At 51.5% G+C, this 22,166-nt stretch overlaps 1 protein-coding gene across 4 annotated transcripts in view; it reads left to right on the top strand.

Annotated features, from left to right (window-relative positions):
* RBM19 (RNA binding motif protein 19) overlaps positions 1 to 22,166 on the top strand; it is a 155,448-nt gene that overhangs the window by 103,785 nt on the left and 29,497 nt on the right. For all 4 annotated transcript variants that reach the window (XM_063086224.1, XM_063086221.1, XM_063086222.1 and 1 more), the window contains one exon: positions 10,390 to 10,510. In XM_063086224.1, the coding sequence (XP_062942294.1) occupies positions 10,390 to 10,510 (121 nt within the window). The remainder of the gene's footprint in view (positions 1 to 10,389; positions 10,511 to 22,166) is intronic.

The raw sequence follows: 22,166 nt of genomic DNA, 5'->3' as shown, positions 1-22,166 counted from the left end.
GGTGGAGGAGGCTCCATGACCCTCAGTCTCTAGGGCAAGCTCCCTCTACGCATTCCTCCCCCTTTTGAAGCTCCTGGGGGAAGGAAACCTCCTTTAGAAACCCTTCCCAGGGCTCTAACCCTGACCCACTCAACTCCCTCCCCGAGGGCTTGGGTCCCACCACCTGTCATGTCGACCTCAGAGAAGATAAAGATCTGCCCCAGCCATCCTCAGATGGGAGGAAAGGAGAAGAGGAGGGAAAAATGGAAGGTTTGGGCACATATTAAGGGACAGAGTCAGGGAGGGAGTAAAAGGCCACTGTAGAACCTTGAGGCTGAATGCAATGGAGAAGTTAGTGGTTTCTGGGAGGAGCCAGCACTGGGGCTTGAACCCAGGCATCTCGACTCCCAGTTCATTGCTCTTTCCCAGCATCAACCTGTCCATCCACTTGCTGGCAGAGGATAAAAGCATGGGGGCCCAGTAAATTCCTAAAGGCATCCCCTCGACACCACAGGCTCTGCTATGGCCCTGAACACATGTCCATCTCCATTGTCCCTGGACCAAGGGATACTAAAGCTTCTGACTTTTCTCCATGAGACCCATGTCCTACCTCGCACATCCTCAGGGACTCTGTGATCTATCGAGTCCTTTCTGAGGGCAGACACCCTGAAACCAGAAAGAGAATCCAGTGAGAGGCTCTGCAAAGGCTGTTGTGCCAGAGCTCAGAGTAACCAGGCAACTGGTGATAATAGCAGAGGGCTTCCGTGAGCACTCTGGCTTTGTATGTGACACGGCCACCGCATGCAGCAGCCCCCAGAATTGGGCGGGAGATATGCAGTCTCCCTCCCCAGTTTCTCTAAGCATTTGCTAAGCTCTAGCTCTGTAGCTGCTGTGAGCCGAAGGAATTGATGGGAAACCCAGACCCAGCTCTGGTACTGAGATGCTCTGGCAAACTGGGGGTGGGTTCTTGCCGTCTGCCCTCGTCATAGGCCCTGGTGACCTGAGCCCCACTTGCAGGAAGCAGGATTGATGAGCTGGCATATTCTCCCAACCTAGGGCATTTTATCAGCCCCCAGTGTCCTGGGCAGTAAATGTCAGTCCCTGTGAAAGTGCTGGTGTTATCTAAACCTCCAGGTGTGATGATCCAGCATTTCTGAAAGAGCCTTCCCGCGCATTGTGGAGGGAAGTAGGGGACAAAGGTTGATGAGGGAAGGATAATGGAAGGAAATGACAAGGGAAGTCAAGGACTCTAGCACATCCTGGATGCAATGGTGTCCCCCAGGTGGCCTGGGTCTATGCTATGTGTACGGCTGTTTGTCATATCACCGGTGCCATACGGTTCTCTGGAATCATCACTAGGATGATTCTAAAAGCTCAGTGTCTTTGAGTTGATAAAAAACTATCAGCTTCTGGAAGCCCATCTTTGGCAGAGGTGGTGCTGGGCATTTGCATACATAAGTTTTATTTCTCACAGGACTCTACAAGATAGGTGGTAGGAGGCCATTTGACAGTTGGGGAAACTGATGCTCAAAAGGATGAAGTCACTTGCTCAAGGTTGTACAGCCAGTACTTGGCAGAGCCAGGAGAGTTCTGATTCCAAAGCCCATGTGTTCAGGAATTTCTTCCTCCCTCCATTCATTGACTCACTTAAACTGAGTGCCATCTCTGTGCCAGGATCTGCGCTAGTCCCCGACCCCTTCCCACCATACCCGCTGCTTCTCACCTGGCCCCAGTGCCTCACCCAGAAAAAGCACTTGCCAATTTAGAGAAAGGCCAAGAGGTTGTCCCTTAAAACATCTCTTGGGAACGAGCCCAGGATGAAATCAGCTCCTCCCAGCCCCCAAACGAGGAGCGGGCATTCCTTGAGCCGCCCCCAACAGCACTCACTGATGTACCACCCTCCACCCTCCCAAGCCCAAGGCATGGCCTGGCCAAAGAGGCAACAGGATGCTACCTGTGCAGGTGTCCTGGGGATTCTGATCCAGGTGTGCCCATCCGATGGGCTGAGCGGCCACCAATGGTCATTGGGACTCCGTTTAGAAACCACCACCTCTTCTCTCTTTACCCAGACCAGTCTGGTCATGGAGGAAGAAAGGAAGGGAAAGAATGCAGAGAATAGCCTCACAGCCCAGAAACCAGAATATTTATTTTTTCCCATGCAACATGCCTTTAATTTTTCCCTTCCCCGAACCTTTTTCCCTTCCCCTTTGTACTTCTGCAGTTGCAGCTGTTTTTATTTGCCGCCGCTGCTGTTGTTTTAAAAGGTCTATTTTCACATGGAATGTTATCCAATTAGCAGAGCAATGTGTTGGCTTAAATAAACACTTGGGGGGAGCCGGCAGTAGGGGGACGTGATGGCGGCTGGAGTTGGCAGGCAGAGCTGTTCTCACTGTGGTAGACAATTGCAGCTTTAATTGTGGGGTCCCACCAGTTAACGTCTCTTTTCTCATGTTTCACTTTTCAGTGATACTAAGAGCGGGTGCAGAGGGAGTGATGTGGACACATGGCCCTGGCCCGCCCTGGTTTGGGTGGTGCTGAGTGTTTTAGAGGGTGCTCGCATTGGGCCTCTCAAGGAATGTTCTCCAAACGTGTGGTCTTCACCTTGAAGGTTCCACCACAACCAGATGTGTAGTGGAAAGAGTTGGCTGTGAGCAAGCTGGACAAATCTTCTTAAAGCAGGGACAGCCTTACCTCACCAGGTGCCCGGTGTGCCCAACACAGTGCCGAGCCATGTTGCATGCACAGTAAATGATCGCTATCAGCTTGTCATGGTGTGCGTTCAATACGCATGTTTGCTTAATTGAATGCAAGGAGGGAGTGGAGTACAGTCTCCACAAGGGCCATGTGGGAATATGACCAGGGTCTGAAGGGCACATTACCCCTCAGAGATGAGGAAGCTGTGGGTCCTCATCCCTGGACACCCATGTTCCAGATAGTCAGTGCAGCATGGTGGTTAGTGTGGCCTGTGGCATCAGAGCTGTCTTTTTCAAGCTCTGTGAACCTAAACCCCAGCCAACTCATCCCCACGACAGGAAATAACAACACTCCCCTTGAAGGGGGTGCAAAGATTAAATGGAATGATGCGTGTACAACACTTAACACAGGCTGTGGCACATGGCGCCAAAGAAATGAAGGCAGCTGAGTGTTCCTCTGGGCCCCTGTGAGTCAGAGGTGCTATAGCTTGAAACCTGGGTATCAGGTGTTCTATGCCTCCTAAAATGTTAACTGGAAGCAAATTCAGGAATTGGGATTTTGTTACCACTTTCCTATTGTGGTGTTCATGTTACGTGTGTGCCCTCATGCCTGTGTTTTGATTGTGGAGTTTTGCCAAGTTGCCATCATCAGAGCCCAGGGATCAAAAACAATGTGTTTGAGAGCTGGCCAGTTAGCTCAGTTGGTTAGAGCATGGTGCTGATAATACCTAGGCCCAGGGTTCGGTCCCTGTATCAGCCAGCTGCCAAAAAAAGACAGTGTGTTTGAATCTTGAGTTTGCATTTCAAGACAGGGACTCCGTCTCAGACAAATGTTTATGGGCTGAGAACCTGGAATCAGGACACACTACCCTCCTCAGACTAGCACGTGTGCAGCCTTTATTACTAAGGTATAAGCAGCACCACAACGTACCCCTCTGCTAATTGCATCCCTCCTAACCTCTGTGTGGCTTGGGCTGTCTAGCCCCTCAGAGATCAGAGTGAGAAGGACTCAGGTTCAAATGTCCTCATTTCAGATTTATCAAGCAATCAGTACGAGTTATCAAGGAAAGGTAAAAATCTCGGCTGAGTTAGTCAATTTTTCTCCCTTTCAACAATATTAAAATAATTTTAAAAAACAAAACTGTACTTCCAAAGGCCACAACAGCAGATACCAGGAATCAGGCCCTTACCACATGCCAGGCACTGGGTTAAGTTACTACCTTATTTATTCCTTCACAGCAGACCTGGGGTGTCAAAGGGCCCCCATTTTGCTGTTGAGAAAATGAAAACTCAGAGCATTTCTTGCCAATTTGCGTGGCCAGAACACAGCAGGGCCGGGCTTTGTGCCCCCTAGAAGCAGAGTGCCACCAGGCAGCACTACTGTCGCCTCATGGCTTCTTCTCCTTGGCTCCCTGGCATTGGCCCTCCTTCCCTAGTAGCTATTTTACCTCTCCCAGTGGTGCTATAAACTTGCAAAGATCAGATGGGTATCCCACTTTCGTACCCCTCATTTCATGTTTGGCTCGCAGCAGGTCATCCAGGCATGTTCAGTTGAATCAGACTGAGCTGAGTTAGTGGATGAATGAGAGGGAGAGGCACCTATTTGTCTGATGGAGTTTAGACCCTGGACATGGACCACTGGTCGTTTCTTTTAGAAACACAGTATCGTTTCTCAAAAGGGACCGACATGCCAATCGAGGGCCCAGGGTAGGAGTCTCCCAGTATTATGCAAGGAGCTTGACTTATTCTACGAAAGCTCCTGCCTGGCAGGCAGCTCCTCCCATGGAAGCCAGAAGCAGCTAGCAAGGTTTGTTGAGAGCTTATTCACAGGACTCTGGGAGCGTGGGAACAGGAAGAAAAAGGTTCTGTCCCCCAGAGCCCAGGAATCGTCACCCGCAGGGAGACGACACGAAAACATGCCAGGAAGACAGTTTCTCTTCCCAGACAGAAGTCATTGGCCTTTATTTTTTGATGACCTTGGCAGGGCCACCCAGTTCCCCTGTTCCTTGTGCTCCTGGGCTCATGTCGTCACTCTTGGCTGGCCTAAAACTCACTTACTCCAGGCATTGGGGGCACAGATGGTTTGGGACAGGTTGGTGTCCATTCACATGGATTTAGTGTCTGCTGAGAGATACAGCCCTCTGGCTCTGTCAGAGACAGCTCCCCAAGGAGTAAAAGGTGCCCGGGGAATGCCCGGGGCTTCTATAGACAGGAGTGTCGTCCTCGGTTCTGCCCAGAAGCCATGGCCCTGGGGAATTCTTTGCAGCCCCAGGGACAAGAGTCCTGCCAAGAACATGGAACGGGCTTTTGTGACTGGGAGAAGGAGGTCTGTCTCCAGGGAAGCTGTGGAAAGGTCAGGCCCAGCGCTGTACTGGCAGCCTGCCAGGGCCTTCCCTGTTCTAAAGAGATGACCACCAGGCCCGGCCACAATCCAGCCTGCGGCTGTCATTCCCTGCCACCTTAGCAGATTTCCTTCCAGGGGAATGCAGAAAGCCATCAGGAGGCCAGGGCTCTTGGTGCTGATGCCTATAGTCCATGGCTTGGATCAGAGGAGATGAAAGAGCCGTGATTTCAGGACAGTCGAGCCAGTGAACTAGACAAGGGCGATAGCCCTGGAGTCTGCTGGACCTCTTCGGAGCTCTTCTGGGTGGACCTCAAATTCTCTAAGCAGGGCCAAGGCACAAGACATGTCATCTGAAGTAGGAAATCCATCTGCCCTGGTCAAGGCAAAGGAACTTCAGGTAGCCAGCTGGGTCAGGGTACCAGCAAGAAATGAAATCTACCCCCCAGGTGGTTCAGATGATGAGTGTTGAATGAAGGGATATTTATGGAGGGTTAAGTAGGGCTTAGGATCTCACCAGGGACTGGCAAAGCCCCAGGGACCAGCACCACTGTCATCTCCTTCGGCTAGAGGTATCCATGGGGGGGAAGATGAGGGCCAGAGCTGTACAAGAGGACCTGGGCAGGATCCATTGTCCTGGAGCAAGGGAGCGGGGAAAGAATACCGCCCTTTCTCCTCCATCTCCCTCTTCTTCCCTCCAGTCTCCCACCAGTGCCTCCCATTTGCTTCACCACAGGGCAAGGGGCTGGTTATACAGTGCATAGGAGTCGGCTCCTAAAGCATAGAGAATAGGGAAAAAAGGTGGACCAGGAATAACCAGTGTTGGCCATCACATGATGGCAGGAAGTGGCTCCTCTTCTGTGGCCTTCTCTTTGCCAAGCTAATGCATCCCTAATTCCATTCTGGATCTTCAAGCTTCTCCAGCAAGCTGGCTGGGGAATTGGATATGGGTGGTCTCTCAGGCCTAGTGTCAGGAGTTAGTGTTCCCATCCCACAAGGTCCCCAAGTCAAGCATGGTGGGAGCAGCATCAGACCCAAGGCTGTGAAGGGCCGGCCCTTGTCCTGACCAAAAGGCCAAGTGTCCCACTCGTGTGCATGGTTGAGGGCTGTGTTCCCAGAACAAGACATGCCCCATCCCTGCTGTCTTCGTCGTCTAAAGAGAGCAGTGGCAGGACATCTAAGCCAGTTTCCGTTCTCCTGCTAAGACCACCCTAACGTCTGTCCCTGTCTGGAGACGTGTTCTCAAGACCCTCAGGGAAGGAGGCACCACAGCTTGTTCCATGAAGATTTACTGAGCACGCTTTGCCCCGGCACTGCCTTAGGGCAATAAGGATACAACGCCTTCCCTCCGGGGTTCAAGGTCGAGTCTCAGAGACTGGCAGCAGCAGGTGCTATGGGACCTGGAGCAGGTGCAGGGCACAGGAGGGTGGGCTTTACGAGGCTCAGATGGGAGTTGCAGGGGCTCTGAGACAAAATGTATAGCGGGCAAAAGGGAAAACAAGAAGGAAGTCGACCTTCATACATACCTTGGCCAGTGCCTCAGTTTTCCCTTCTCTGAAATGGGAGAATAATGTCTGTTCTCAGGAGGAGGTTGAGATCATGTGCTTAGAGTTCTGTGGAATTTGGAGATCTGTAATCCACAAGAAGAAAGTCTTTGACTCCAAGGAAGGAAAACAAACAGCAGAAGCAGGATTTGAAGGGAGCAAAGGTCCAGGAATGGGATGAACAAGGCCCCAAGGGCTGTTTTGGCAGAGGGGCGCCATGCCTGGAGCTGAGGTTTAGAAAAACTCTTTCTAGGGAGACAGTGAGGATGGGTTTTAGTGGGGTGAAATATAGGCAGAGAGACCAGGGAGAAAGCCACTGGTGGGCCTCGGGCCCGAGAGGCCACAGGCTTGTACTTTCCCCTCTGCTGTGCCTGGAACTTCTGTGCACCTCAGGGTCTTCCCTTGAGCCAGCCCGAAAGCGCCTTGAGGCTGGGGGCTATGTCTTTCTCCTCCTCACCAGCCCCCAGCTTCCTAGGATGCCTCAAGTATAACAAGCTCTCATTACGCTCTTGTAGTGAAACACAAATTACTCTGGATTATCCAAGGCCAATTTTAGCCTCAAATCACTGTCCTCAGACTACCTGCGACAGTTTGAGGCCACCACATTCCAGCCACTAAGGCAGCGGGCATTCGGGACCACAACCTGATTTCATATTAACCTGCAGGGACTAGAACTAGGAAGGGTAATTCTGCTATTTTTGGAGAACCACACACTGTGCTCTAACTTCAGATACAAAAGGGCCTTTATATTCTACTTACCATTGTTCCTGCTCTTTAGCATGATCATGAAAAGCCAGGCATACATAGAAATAATAACAGCCAGCGTTTAGTGAGACTTACGTGCCAAGCAGTGTTCTAAGTGTTAGATTTAACAGTTCACTAAATCCTCTCCATTCTGTGCTGCAGCCTCTCTTTTCCACATGAGGAAGCTGAGGCTCAGAGAGTTGCAGCTTGCCCAGCATCGCACAGCTTGTAAGTGGCGGGTCAGGGATTTGAACAAAGATAGCCCAGCCGCTGAGCTCACACTGTAAACCTCCATGGCACTCATCTCTCAAACCCTGTGAAAAGCCCTTCCAAGGAGAGGCTTGTAGAGTACCAGAGGGGTGCAGAGAGAAGAGATGAGAATTTGCAAAGAGTGATGTCAGAGGGAGGCCAGAAGAGGAAATTTTTTAGCAAGTCCTGCAGTGGAAACTGTCTGTGGCTCAGGAATGAGGAACAAGTTTCCAAGGGTAAGAAACAGATCTGACAGTGGGAATCAGAGAATCCTGGGTTGGGGATCTCTCCTGGGCTGACTTCCCAGGGTCTCTTCTTCCTTTCTTCTAAGTTCAGGCTTAGCATCCACCAGATGCAGCCTCTTGGCCACCCTCACCCCACTGTGTCCCTGGGACCGCAGCTCCTCAGGGACCCTGGCACCAGGATGGAATATCCACTATGCCAGACTCCCCACCAATTCCTCTCCCCCGCCTTAAAAGCCCAGCTCCCCCAATCAAACCGTTTCTCTGCCTTGCCAGCTGAGAACGCATGTGTTTTAAAGCTCTGAATGGGCCATTTCGGCTCAGAGTCCAGATGCATTTTTATATCCACATGGAAAAAAAATGCAAAGGCTCAGCTGGCAGTCAAAAAGAGTTTTTTAAATCAAAGTCAAAAAAAAAAAGGGAAAGAAAAAGTTTCTTGCACCTGGCCCTTCTCAGAACAGCACAGAAGAGAGAAGAAAGCATTTCTTTAATTTGACTACATATCTAGTTTTTAAAAGTTGCATGTCTCACCCTCCTCCCTCCTGTCTTTTCAGGTTCAGTTGTTTATTGAATATATACTGTACACCAGCCTCAGTGCTTGCTGGGTGTAAGTCTCATTAGACCCAGCACAGATGAGGAAACTGAGGCTCACGATGAGGCAATTGACTCACCGAAGATCACTATGTTAGTTTCCTTGGGCTGCTGTAACAAAGCAACACAGACCTGGTGGCTTAAAACAACAGAAATGTATTGTCTCACAGTTCTCAAGGCTGGAAGTTCAAAATCAAGGTGTAAGCAGGGTTGGTTCCTTCCAAGGGAAAACATCTGTTCCATGCCTCTTCTGGCTTTTGGTGACAGCTAGCAGTCCTTGGCGTTCTTTGACTTGTAGACTCATCACTCCAGTCTCTGCCTCTGTCTTCACACGGCCCTCTAAGGACACCAGTCACATTGGGCTAGGGCCCACCCTGCTCAAGTATGACTTCATCTTAACTAATTACATCTGCAATTGACTATCTCCTAGTAAGGTCACATTCAGAGCTGCTAAGGTTAGGACTCGACATATCTTCTTCTGGGGGACACAGTCCAACCGTAGCAGTCATGTTGCAGTTGAGGCGCAGAGTTGGATGGTTTCCAGTCCAGACCCTTCTAGTTATACAGTGCCTCCTAGCATCAAAGAAGTGAGAGGGCAAACCCCACAGTTCCTCTTCTCATACACGTTGGTGTGGTCTGCATCCCAGAAGCAGAGAAGAGGCTCCCTTGGTCACGGTTGCTGTCCAGTGCTGATGAGCAAGCTGCCGGCTCCTATTCCTTTATAAACTCACTGCCTACCTAGAACTCTGCTGAGAGCAAGAAATTCACATGTGTTACATCTGTGCAAACACAGCAAGGAGAATGAGCGTCCACCAAGTGCTTACTGTGTGCCCCACACCATTCTAGGTGCTCTGTTATCTCTTTTTTATCTTTTCTAGGACTCTTAGATCAGCGTATATGAACATTCCCATTTTATAGATGAGGAAGTTGAGGCCAGGAAGATTTATTTTAACTTGCCCAAGATCTTTAAGCTAGGAAGTGCAGGGCCCACCCTGGCCAGACAGGGCGACTCCAGAGTCCCAGCTCTTGGTCAGTAAGCTCCATGGCCTCTGTGTCCCGTGGGAGTGTTTCAGGACAAGCCCATCAAGTCAGACTGGGCATCCCTGCACAGTGCCATTTAGCTTCAGACCTAGCAATGTGTAAGAGGGAACTGGCCAATCCTATAGGACTCATATGAAAAGTCCAGAATAGGCAAATCCACAGAGACAGAAAGTAGATTACCGGTTGCCAGGGGCTGGGGGAGATGTGGGGTTTAGGGATTGATAACTACAGGATGTGGGGTTTCTTTCAAGGATGGTAAAAATGTTCTAAAATTGATATGGTCATGATCACACAACTCTGTGAATACACTAAAAACCATTGCATCATAAAGTTCAGAGGGGTGACTTGTTGGGTGTGTGAATTATATCTCAATATAGCTGTTACAAAAGAAAAACAACCAGGCAGAGTGCAGATGTTGGGAACAGCAAAGAGTGGGAGAGAAGAGCGTGTGCCAGGCCGCGGGCTGCTGAGCTGGGGTGGAGGCTGCCAGTGGAGGGGCGGGGGACCAGTGAGGTGGGGACAGACTCGCCCAGGCCAGCGAAGGAGAGTGGCTCCCAGTGATGACAAGGGGTCTGTACGGTTGTCATCTAGCAGCTTGATGGCTGGACTTTCTCACATGGCTGCAGCTGCTGACAGCCGGATGGGAGGTGAGCCCCACTAATGGGGTCACCCTCCACAGATAGGATGCAACGTGGGAAATAAGACGACTGCCTCAGCCCAGGCTCCAATTATAGTCCAGACGGCAGATATATTGACTGCTCTGTCACTTGCAGCTCCCTCCCTGGGAACATAACCCGCTAATTAAATTGATGTTCCTAGCAGCTCCCCCAACCTTTGCTATAGATCAGATGTCACAAGGGCCAGCCCTGGGCTCCTGAACCTCATGCCAGCAGGCATGGGGAAGACAAAATGAGTATCTGTGGTTCTGCTTTACCTAATGTGCTCTCTTGTGTGTCCCTTTGCAGAGAGCCTTCAATGCCCTTTGTCACAGCACCCACTTGTATGGTCGCAGGCTGGTGCTGGAGTGGGCTGACTCTGAGGTGACCCTGCAAGCCCTGCGGCGGAAGACGGCTGAGCACTTCCACGGTAGGAGTGGTGTCTGGGGCTGTCTTTCAGCGTGACTCATGGGCCCCTGGGGAAGGCAGGAGGTGGTTGGGGCTGCCAAGAGAACGGCAGTTGACTTGTGGGGCATAGGGGCCTGAGTCCCCCCTGCCAGCCCTGTGCTGGGCACCCTTCGTTAGCCCCTCCACATCTGCACTCCATCCTCTTCTCTCACTTCATGCCAGGAGGCTGACCTGTATAGATGGCATCAGCGGGGCTCCCATGCCCTTTCGGCTTGCAGTTGGGTGGGGTCATTGGGAGCCCTGGCAGGAAGAGAGTGAGGTCAGGGTATTTATCCCCCTGCTCCCTTCCTGCCAAGTTGCCGAGTCCATAGCTTGAGCCCACTGGCCCCCTCCACACAGTGCACTCTGTCCAGATCCCAGAATCTGCTCCTGTGGCCCTGGGATGCTACGGCTCCTCCCAGAGGCCAGCCCAGGAGACCACATTCTCACTGATTTCCCTCCACCCTGCCCCCTTCACTAGACCTTCCTCACTTACCCTGTTTGAGGGTCGTCCACTCACTGCCAGGATCCCGATGCTGGCATAACTCTACCTCTTACACACTTTGGTGTCATGTGGCCTTGATGACAATTCAGTCGATGAGCAGAACATCCTGAGCACGTGCTGTGTCCTCATGCTAGGGGTGCTGCAGTGACTAAGCAGGGGTCCCACACCGAGGTGAAGGAGGCTGGGGCATATCGCCTCATCAGATGGTCCTGAGAGGGCTCACTACAGAGGTGACATTTGCACCCACAGATGTGCTGCCCAAGCAGAAGGCCAGGAGCTGAGGGGACCTGAGGTTGGCGTGAGCTTGATGTGTTTGAGAAACGGGGCAGCCAGTGTGGCTGGAGCACGAGGTCAAGCGGGTGGATGAAGTTAGAGAGGTTGGTGGGGTGGGTCACACGGAGTGTCATCTTCTCCAGGAGGTTGTGAATGTCAGGCAAGGAGGGGGTGGGAGAGCCCTGAGGACTGCCCCACACTGGGCTCGTGCTGTCCAGTGTGTACCCCTCACCTGGGAAATCAAGGGAGACTGAACTTGCACCCTGTCTCCATGCCCCCCCCACCCCCAGCCCAGAAGGCAGCAAAGAGCAGCTGCTGGCTGCCTACCCACTTTGTATGCCATTGGGCTTGGTGACGATCACCCAGCTGCCTGGGAAAGCCAGGCTCCGTGGCGTCACCCATGCACTCTGAGATCTCTGGTGGCACGCCGCCTCCCTCCTGACCTAGTTGTTCCTCAGATCTGTGGCTCTTGGATGCTTTCCTGGACCAACCATGTTACTCTAAGCATCTGCCATTGCCCCTTCATCTGTCCCCATCCCCACAGTGTGGCTGAAGGCCAAGGGTGTCCCCTGGGGTAGATGGGGGAGAGTTGCTGCAAAGTCCCCTCCTCCCACTCATCTGTGCAGAAATGGGACCTGGAACCAGGAGCGATCGTCCTCTCTTGGCCAGTGGGGAAGGTTTCCCTTATGGAGATGTAAGTTTCCCAGTTGGACCTCACTGGTCTTGCTTGGGGCTAAAAAGCAGGGCTTCTAAGAAGTAGGGTCTCAGCCGAGCAAGACTAATCCCCCACACATGTATGCAGATCTCCAGAGACAGCATTGAAGCCCTCTGACTATAGTCAGTCAACCAGGCCCTTCACAACACAACCCCTGCCCACCCCAGTGGTCTTTCCAGACCAGTCCTTCCTCCCTACCACACTTCCCACAAAGTTCATTGTTCCCAAAACTCCAAGCAGGACTGTCTTTGCATATGCTGTTCCCTCCTGGAATGCCTTGCCCCTCAATTTTTTTTTTTTTTTAATCTGGTAAATGCCTTCAAGACCCAGCTCAAATGATACCTCCTCCAGCAAGCCTTCCCTCTCCCCTCCTCCCAATCAGTAATTGCTCCATCCTCTGTTGTCTCACCTGTTTTTATACTTTCTTGCCATGATGTAATTTATTTCTTCATAATCAGTTGTCTTCACTGGACCCATACTTCCCCCACGTGGAGACTGTGTTGTGCTCATCTCTGTAGGTGATCAGTTTGCCTCTGGGTCCCCTGTGCCTAGCACAGTGTCTGGCACACGCTGGGCCCTTAGGCCAAGGCTGGGGAATGTTTGAGCGCAGGTGAACGTGAAGCAGAGGCTCAATACACAGTTGCAAGCTCACAACTCAGTAAGTCTCCAAATCCTGACGTGCAGAAAGAGAACCTGTCCTTATCGATAGTCATTGACAGGCCCAAATGCACCCGTCGGCAAATGTTTGTATAACGGACTCTCCCTGGAGTGGAGGTGAGGGCCCCATCTCCCCTGGCATTCCCACCCCCCACCCCGGGGCTGCTGAGGAGTGCAGGCTCAGCATTTCTGCCCTGCATGGGAGAGAAGCCCCTTCAATAAATTGAGTTCCAAAGACAGCATTATTGCCTCACCACAGGGAAAAGACTCAGCCTGAAGCGTTTCTGTGGGATTGGCTATCTTCACGGCCACTTATCACCTGCAGGCCAAGGTCCAGACAGGCGTAGACCCAATAGTAATAGTAATAAAGACAATAGTTTATATTTGCTTACATCTTCCAGTGAATTCCTCAGCAACCCTATGGGATGGGAATGATTAGCCCCATTTTACAGCTGAGAGAACTGAGGCCAACCAAGCATTGAAGTGACCGAGTCATGGTAGCTAACATTGATTAAATACTTACCATGTGCAGGGGCTGCCCTCACAGCAGCCCCAGCAGCTGCAGGCAGTGCTGTGTGCCCTCAGCTAGAAAGTGCAGAGATCGGATTAGAACTCCAGACTGACTAGAGCCCCCCCACCTCCACTCCCCCGACATACTGCATTATACTCGCAAACCCATTTAGAAAAGCAGATCCTGGACCTTTGTGAAATCTGGGATGAATGAGCTCAATATCTACAGGGTCCCTTCCAGAAGTGGGGGGAAGGATAACAAATGGTAACACCACATGGTCCTTTAGGATTGACACTGCATGTTCTTATAGAAGGCCCTGTGGTGTACCTGTTCCATTGTCCCCATTTTACAGATGAGGAAACTAAGGTACAGAGGTGAGATTTGGCCCCTAAGGTTAGTGTTAAGTGTCAGAGTCATGCTGTGTATTTTGACCCCTTTTGAGTCCATCTGAAAGAACATTGTCCTCCCGGCTCCTGGCAGGGGACTTCAGCTCTGGGCTAACTGAATATGTCGAAGGTGAAAGACCCTTCCCCAGTGCCAAGGGTGTGCCAGCCGGGCACAGAATTCACCCCAGGAAGAGCCCTATGCAGGGGCTGCTAACAGGCATGTGCCATGTTGATAGAGCAAAGGACACTGAGGCTCCCAAGGATGAATGACAGTGAGGAGCTGTCCCCACTCCAGGGACTGAAGGTGCAGGGGAAGGAAGTGATGTCCCTGGAGTCCAGTGAGGGTGAGTCTGGGGGCAGCCACCGGTGGGCACTATAGCATGCGTGGACACAGCCACTGCCAGAACGGCACCCATGCAGAGAGGGAGCTGGGGAAGAAACACTTCCTGTTCTCTTTCCTGTGACCCTCTGCTCTCCTGCTGCAGCCTCCCATCTGCCAGCCAGAGGCTAGGTTGCCCCTTGATGCTGTCTGCAGGATGCTGTCTGCAGGATGCTGTCTGCAGGGATCAGCCTTCCTGGACAGAGCAGGATAGAGGATGGATCTGGGAAAACCAGACAGAGAATATCCAGCATATATGGTGACCCCAAAGTGTCAGTGCATGTGGCTGGGGATGGGGGTCATGTTTTTCTGGGGTCAGGAGCAGCCCCAAAGGGAGCAGGGATGCATGATATGATCTTGGATGTGACCCATTGGCAGGGGTCAGTGGTAAGCACAGCCGAGTGTCAGACCTCCACACTGTCCTCACCTGTCTGGCCAGGAAGAGGGGCCAAGAAGGTGGCCCGAGAATGTTGGAGCCACAGAGTTTGAAATGAGTTAGCCCCTGCATGTTTACAGCACTGTTTTCCAAAGAAATGTGATAATCCTTTGAAAACAAAAGAATGCTCTTCCCAGAACATGGCAAGATTTAAGACAGGGAATTTTTAACCCAGAGTTTATGAAACTTTGTATTCACGGGTCCTAGTACGGCTGGCCTCAGAGGGGCTGTGAATACAGGAAATGTTATCATATGGTGCGTGCCTTTGCGCACACACACGTGTGTACACGTATGTGAGTGTGTACATGCATCTGTGTGCATGTGCATGTGCACTCGTGTCTGGCAAGAGAATCTGTTCTTTTCACCTGATTTTCTAGAAACCATGGTTCCCAGAATGTTAGGAGCCACCAGTTTAGGAGAAAGAGCATCAACTTAGAATTCAGCAAGACCTGGATTCCGCTTCTGGGCTATATGTACTAGGACTAGCCATTGTGCCCTCTGGGCTTCCGTGTCCTCATTTGTAAAATGTTGTTAACAAGGGTACCGCCTTCTGGCGTTGTTGTGACTATTATCAGGGATAAAACCAAAGCCCTGATAGCAGCTTTTACTTACTGGGGGCCAGGTGCTCTTCTAAATCCTTTGCAGTACAGGGCCTCATGTCATCTACACAATGCCCCTATGAGGTAAGCACCATTCATCTCCCCATTTTACAGGTGAAGCAGCCGAGGCCTGCAGAGATGAAGTAACTTGCCCAAGGTCACACAGGTAGTGAAGGGTGGAACCAAGGTTTGAACTTGTACAGTCTGGCTACAGCACCTCATACCCAGGTGACAGCTCAATCCGTCCTTCCCTAGTAAGCAAGACACTTGGGTTGGATTAGTGAGATGATATGTGGAGAGTGTCTGACACACAGAACAGGTGCTCCGAAAATGTCAGGCCTCTCACCCAGTGACACACCCATTGTCTGACCTCTTTGGGAAGCAGGAGGTGCCCACAGTGGCTCTGAATGTTTGGAATAGGGCTGCTGGCCTCCTGCCTTCCTGGCTGGACCCCTCCCACCTCTGTGCCCTTTCCCTGAGGTGAAAAATACCCAGCTCATTTGTGTTGAAATCCTCATTGTTCAAAGCTTCCAGGTCCCTGGCAGACTCCAAGGGCAGATGGAATCTGTGCCCAGTTCCCGCCCCTGGCTCTGGCCTCAGCCCTGAACTTGGCCAGGAAGGCAATCATATCTCAGGTGGAGGCCACCAAGTTCCAAGGCCATGACAAAGGGCTCCCTGTGGAATGTGGGCCATGGAATGAAAGGCAGGCCTCTTAGCCATTCAGCAGGGCCTGGCAGGTAGCTTTCTGGTGACTCAGTGGCCAACAAGCCTCCTTCAGGGGCAGTGGGAAGTAGCTGGAGCAGATAGAGCAGAGCTTTGGCACCAGCTGAAGCCCTTATTGTAGCCGGTGCTACCAGCATGAGTTACCCTGAGTATGCCCCTGCTCCCGGGGCTCAGCTTCTTAAACAGCCCCACCACTAACCTGGGAGGGATTGTAGAGACAGACTGCTGGTGGGCCCAGAGCTTCCCAGCCCCCAGGACCAGTCTCATCTCCCCTGAGGATCCCAGGTCAAGGTTAGATCTCAATTTGCAGTTCAATCTAGATAATACTGATTGTTAGTATTACTCTAACAATAGTCATCTGTTAAGTCTTACTCAGAGCCAGATGCTATCATCTTTGGGCTTTCACAGGGATTAATCCTCTGAATCCTGGGAGGCACATACTGTCATTATCCTCTGTTTTACAGATGAGGAAACAGACACAGAGAGGGCAAGTAACTTGCCCAAGGGCATCCAGGTACTAATGGCGGAGTCAGGATCCAAACCTATGCTCTCAACCATCCTGCTGCTGGTCTGAGTCTTGATGTCAGTGGGTCTGGGTGGCCACGCCTTACGTTTTACCCCAGCATGTATCCCTGTACCCACACAATGACCTCTGGCAAGTCACTCAGCCCTGCTGTCTGTGCAGTGGGACGAGGGTGCCCACCTCATTAAGGGAATTGTGGGGCCCAGAGGAGGGGATGCCTGTAAAGGGAATGACGCACAGCTCCTGGCACAGTGAGCATGTGACACAAACTTTTATTGATCAGCACCATTATTGTTAATTCTTCCTTTTCTGGGCTACGAAGAGCACTCCCCTCTTTCCTTGCATTGCTGTCAAGCCAGGCTCAGGGAGGGTGCTTTCTGGTAGAGGAACAAGACAGAGAGAAGAGCCCGGATTTTGTAAGCCTGGTCAGTAATGACAGAGAGACGGGCATGAGGAGAATGAGTACCATGAGCATGGCTCTGGCAGGGTGTTTTCATCTGGCTGTACCTGCCAGTTGGTTTCCTGTGTCTCAAGGAAGTAGCACAGAGCCTGACACATAGTAGGAGCTTATTAGTCTACAGCAGCAATGACGATTGCTCACTGCTTAAACAGCAACTGTAATGCCCCTGCTTTCAGGGCTGCTGTAAGAAATCAGTGTGATGAGCACCCAGTCTAGAGCTCGCTGTTTATCCAGGTTCCTTATTGGTTCCCCCCCAAGTGGAGCCTTCATGTTATCCACTGTCCCTGTATTTTGCCTTGAAAGTTGATGCTTACAAAACACCCGTCAAGTCAAATAGTGAAGTGGGCGGTGGGTCTTTGAAAGTGATTTTAAAAGTTACCCTGAGTAGGCAGAGACGTTGATGCCAGACAGGTGGTTTCGAAAAGGAGTAGAAAGACAGACGTTTTGCACAACCAGCCTTCCCCTTCTCCCGTGTCCTCCTCCTGCCCCTCCCTGCCCTCTGCCCTGCATCCCCCTCCCTCCCTTCCTCCCTTCCCCCGTTCCCCACCAAGAATTAGATTTCTCATCTCCAACCTGGCAGCCCCATAGTAGGTGAAGTGCTATTCTTCAGCACCTTGCATGTGGGAGTGTGAAAAGAGAGAGCAAGGAGGGAAGAAAGAGGAAAGTCTGCCACTGGCTGTGTCCTTTTCTTCCCGAGCGTGTTACAAACCAGCAGGGTCACGGCATCGAGAAGCTTTCAGGGCCTCGGCAGGCCACGGTACCTGCAAGTGCAGCCAGGGGAATATAATGGTACGGAAGAAATCCGCCTGCAGAACCCTCTGTTTTAGAGCACTCACAGCCAGGGAGGCCCAGGCAAACAGGCTTTTATTTGGCTGGGAGCGTGGCTCTGCTTCCCCGTGTTGTCTTATTCCAGCTGGGGAGGACTGATGGGCTGTGGTTAGCAACTGTACCTTTCACCTCCGGTGCTGGGAGCGCAGACATGACCGGCATGGCAAGTGGCTGGTGGTGGCTCCTTCTCCCGCCTGAGCCAGGCTGGGCTGGGGTGGAAGATCCACAAGCAGAGCACCTGGAGAAGCTGTCTCTGGGCACAGGCAGGTGGCTGTCCCTATCGTCACTAGCCTCTAGCACAAAGCTGTCCTCCCAGCCTCACGGGGGGCAGGGAAGGAGCCTGACTGCTGGAGCCCTTGTTCCACCAGCTGACCCCCAGCTCCCCTGGCCTCCAGGTCTCAGCCAGCATGTCAGAGATGTGGCTTTTCCCACACATACTTTTTACCTTGAATCCCTCATCATTCCCTCACCTCATTCTCCTTGAACAAACGTCACAATCTGCTGTTACGTGTTCACATGTGTGATTAAGGTCTCTTGTCCCTATAAGGCTGTACCCTCTAAGAGACAAGGCCCTCTCTGCACACTCTGTCTCAGTCCTGCATCTAGCACAGAGGAGGTGCTCAGTGGCCATTTATGGGATGAATAAAATGAACCAATTGTGCATTTAACACGTGCTGGGCACTATGCGAGTGTTAACTCCGTTCATCTTCCCACTCACCCCACAGGCAGGGCAACCAGGGCCCAGTAAAACTAGAGAGTAGGCTCCAGCTCCACGGTGAGGAAGGTGTGCACTGGAGCCAGGCATGCCTAACCTTGTGCCTCCAGTCTGAAAAGAGGCAATCACATGATTTATTAAAGATCAAGTCAGCTGCAAAGGAAAGAAAGAGGGGGAGAGAGCTTTATCAGGGACCTACTGTCCACAGGGAGCAATGCCAAGCGGTTTTACATACTTGATCTCACGTTAGCCTCATGACTCCCTGGACAGAGGTGTCATGCCCATTTTACTGAGGTCCATACTGAGACCCAGAGCATTGTGGTGACTGGCCTGGGGGCACACAGCTATGGACACTGCAGAACGGCTATTTCATCATACCCAGTATCCCCAGCAGTTCCTAAGTCCCAAATTGCACCACCTTTATCAAATGTAGGCTCCTAATCCAGGTAGGGCAGCAGTTGCAATCTATAGCCTGCAGTCTATTTTTATAAATAAAGTTTTATTGGAACACAACCACACCCATTTGTTGACATACTGTCCATGGCCACTTTCTCTCACTGCAAGGGTAGAGTTGAGAAGTTGGGATAGAGACCTGATGGCCCATGAGCCAAAAATATTTACTATCTGACCTTTCACAGAAAAACTCTGCAGCCCCTAGGCCTTGTGAAATGGCTGCCCTTATTTTATCCACAGGCCACAGGTGGCTAATTCTTCCCACCATGACCCCCCTTTCTCAAAAAGAATAAGATTCTAGAGGCATCATAACTGTACGCTTTGTAAACGCCCCCTCCCCCAATCCCCACAACGAGAGTCCTCTGCTTAAAAAGTCCAGCTTTCCCGGGAAAGGAGGCCCTGTCGCTTTGCTTCTCACTTACTCTCATTCACTCATTCATTCATTCATTCATTCATTCATTCATTCCATTCATTCGACAGTTCTTCGCTGATCACCTAATTAGCAAGTCATCGCAGGTGCTGAGGACAAAGCATTGAAAAAAAAGAGAAGGACCCTCCTTCAGGGAGCTGATATGCAAGTGGAGAAACATGATTAAAAAAGAAAGTGCAGAACAGCAATGTTCTGATGATAAGTTCTGGGGAGGAAATTAGAAAGGATAACGTAATATGCTTTTCAGGGGTGGAGAGGGGAAGGAAAGATTTCAAATATAGTGGGTAGAAAAAGTCTTTCTGAGGAGTCAGTGTTTCTATGTAATTTGAATGGACCAGCCAGGCAAAGATGTGGGGGAGGGGTGTCATTCCAAGCAGCAGGAACCACAGGTGCAAAGGCACTGGGGCAGAAGCACATTGAAAGCAGGCCATTGTGGCTAGAGAGCAGGTCCAGGGTGGAGAAACAAGACTGGAGAGGCCAGCAGGCGTTCATCATGGGGCCTTGTCTGGCCTGGCAGGGAGCCCAGCTTTTATTCCAGATGCAGCAGGAAGCCCCTGGAAGATTTAAGGAGGGTATTGCCAAGATCCACTTTACACTGTCAAACCTCAGACTTCATCCTCATTGCTGTATGGGGGCACATCGTAGAAGAGCAAGAATGTAGACAGAAGTCCCATTATAGGAGTTCCATTGTAGTCGTCCAGGCAAGGACAGTGGCCTGGGCTGGGGCCGAGGCCACGGGGTGGAAAGAAGAAAGTGCATTGAGCACTTCTGGTAAAGGCAGAGCCAGCCAGACTTGCTTCTGGACAGCAGGAGAGAAATCAAGGCTGCTGCTTAGGTTTTTGCTCTGAGTCTCTCAGAAGATGGTGGTGCTGTGTGGTAAGCAAGGCCTGGGACACTGGGAAGAACAGGTGGGTGGGCTGGGGAGTGCTGACCATGCTGGGTTTGAGACACTTATTCGGACTCTCCGTAGGATGTCAAGCAGATAGATCTATGAGTTTGGAGCTCAGGGGCAAAGTCTAGGCTGAGATATAAATTTGGAAGTCATCAGCATAGAGATGATATTTAAAGCTTGCAACAGTTCACACACCACTCCCCACCCCTCCATAACTTAATCATTCATAGGATGGCACATTTTCAAAAGACTGGGGACCAAGAGAGCCCATTATCCCCACGTCAGCCCTTGCAAATAGGCCTCCTTGATCTTGGCCATGAAAACATAATCATCGGGCTTTAAAAATCACAGTCAGGAAAGTTCAAGCAAGTATGTGAAGTCACAGAATTTATTATTCAAAATATCCCTTTGTCATGGTTCCTTGAAGCTGCCTGGAGACAGGGGTTTTCTGTAAGCTCCCCATTTTTATTTCTTCATCTGGGTCTCTTTCGTTTTCTTCTTAAGACTTGGCTCCTCTGAAGGTGTTGAAGGCCCCAGCAAGTGACGGATGAAGGGGACAGTCCCAGATTGCCACAAAGGGTCTTGACAGGGAAAGGCCAAGACTGTGTGTAAGGCATGGGGATGTGCAGGAGGTGTTTAATCCCTGCCCTCTTGGAAATGGGTCACTTTCCCTGTTCAGGGAGGTGTGTTTTTTTCACTGGTTCCCGGTTGCGTTGGCAGTGGTACCAGGAGAGAGGTTGACATTGGCTAAAGACGCACTCTTTCTTACACATCCCCGGCCATCCCAGCTGGTGGAAGCAGAATCACAGGAAGGAAAATCAAGAAGCAGGAATTGTTGGTCAAGGCAGCTCCTAGGTGGCAGCTGCTAGCCAGGGTGCAAATGGCTGGCCATTGGGTGGGGTAGCCACATTCAGAGAGCCAAGCACTTCTCCCAGCAGAGGTGCATGGGGGTCCTGGAGGCAGGCTGGAGCAGGTGTCGCTGGTCATCCCCCTTCCTCCTCCCTCCTTCCACCCCCCACGCCCCAAGCCTCACCGGGTGGTGTTTTGGAAATATTTCCAAGTGCTTCAGCAATATCCTGCACGCTCTTTTCCCCTTCCCCTGGGAGCAGCTGTCCGTGCGGGGAAGGTACTTGCTCCCAATCCAGCTAAATTGTTATTGACTTGTGTTCTCTGCGTTCTGCAAACATTTCACTCAGCCGTCGCCAGTGAGGCCAGGAATCCCTGCTAGGGCTAACGGGGAAGCCAGCTGTGCCGGGCCATTTCTCCTGCTCTTCCTCATCGATCACAGAATTAAACTGACAGAAGGAGAATTTCAGAGTGTCTTGGGAGGGGCAGGGGCTGGGCCAGGATTGGACGAGAGTTTGGGGGCCTGGGGACCAGAGTGCTAGAAATAGGGGCAGGAGGAGGGTGGGCTTCCCTCCAGGGTTGTGGCTAGTGGTAGGGGGTGGCCAGTTTTGTTTCTGAGCTGTCGGCTGGCCCAGCCCAGAGAAATCCAAGGAAAACACACAGACAGGGTTTTCATTACTGCTGCATGACCACAAGTGGAACTAGTAGGTTTTGTAGACAGAGAAGAGAGAGAGAATAGATCAGAGGCCACACTGGCGAGCCATCAGCTCAGATGAGACACAGATCTGTATTTTGCCACAAGACATTTACAAAAACTGGTTTTGAATTAAGTGCCACCAGTTTGCAATTGGAAGATTGGATTCGAAAGTCAAGATTCTAGGGCCGACGCCGTGGCTCACTCGGGAGAGTGCGGCGCTGGGAGCGCAGCAGCGCTGCCGCCGCGGGTTCAGATCCTATATAGGGATGGCCGGTGCGCTCACTGGCTGAGCGCGGAAGGGTTGTGATCCCCTTACCGGTCACAAAAAAGGACAAAAAAAAAAGAAAAGAAAATCAAGATTCTGACCTATCTTGAAAAATTAGGTCTGGCCACCCTCGTCCCACATCCCACAGGCAGCTGGGTCTGAGGAGCGGCTGCCCATTTGTATGAAGTCTGGGCTTCCCTGTTGCTGCAGTCCACAGCCCTCCCTCTAGTCATCCCCCGCAGACTCTGACTTCACCGTGTTCCTATCTGGCCCCGTCAGGCCTTCGCACTTTCAGATCCAGGTGCAGAGCAGACATTGTTTTACCTTAGCCTGGTAACTTCCCTTT

Source organism: Cynocephalus volans, chromosome 2, assembly GCF_027409185.1.
Source record: "Cynocephalus volans isolate mCynVol1 chromosome 2, mCynVol1.pri, whole genome shotgun sequence".
Lineage (NCBI taxonomy): Eukaryota > Metazoa > Chordata > Mammalia > Dermoptera > Cynocephalidae > Cynocephalus > Cynocephalus volans.
This window is presented reverse-complemented; position numbering and strand designations above follow the sequence as displayed.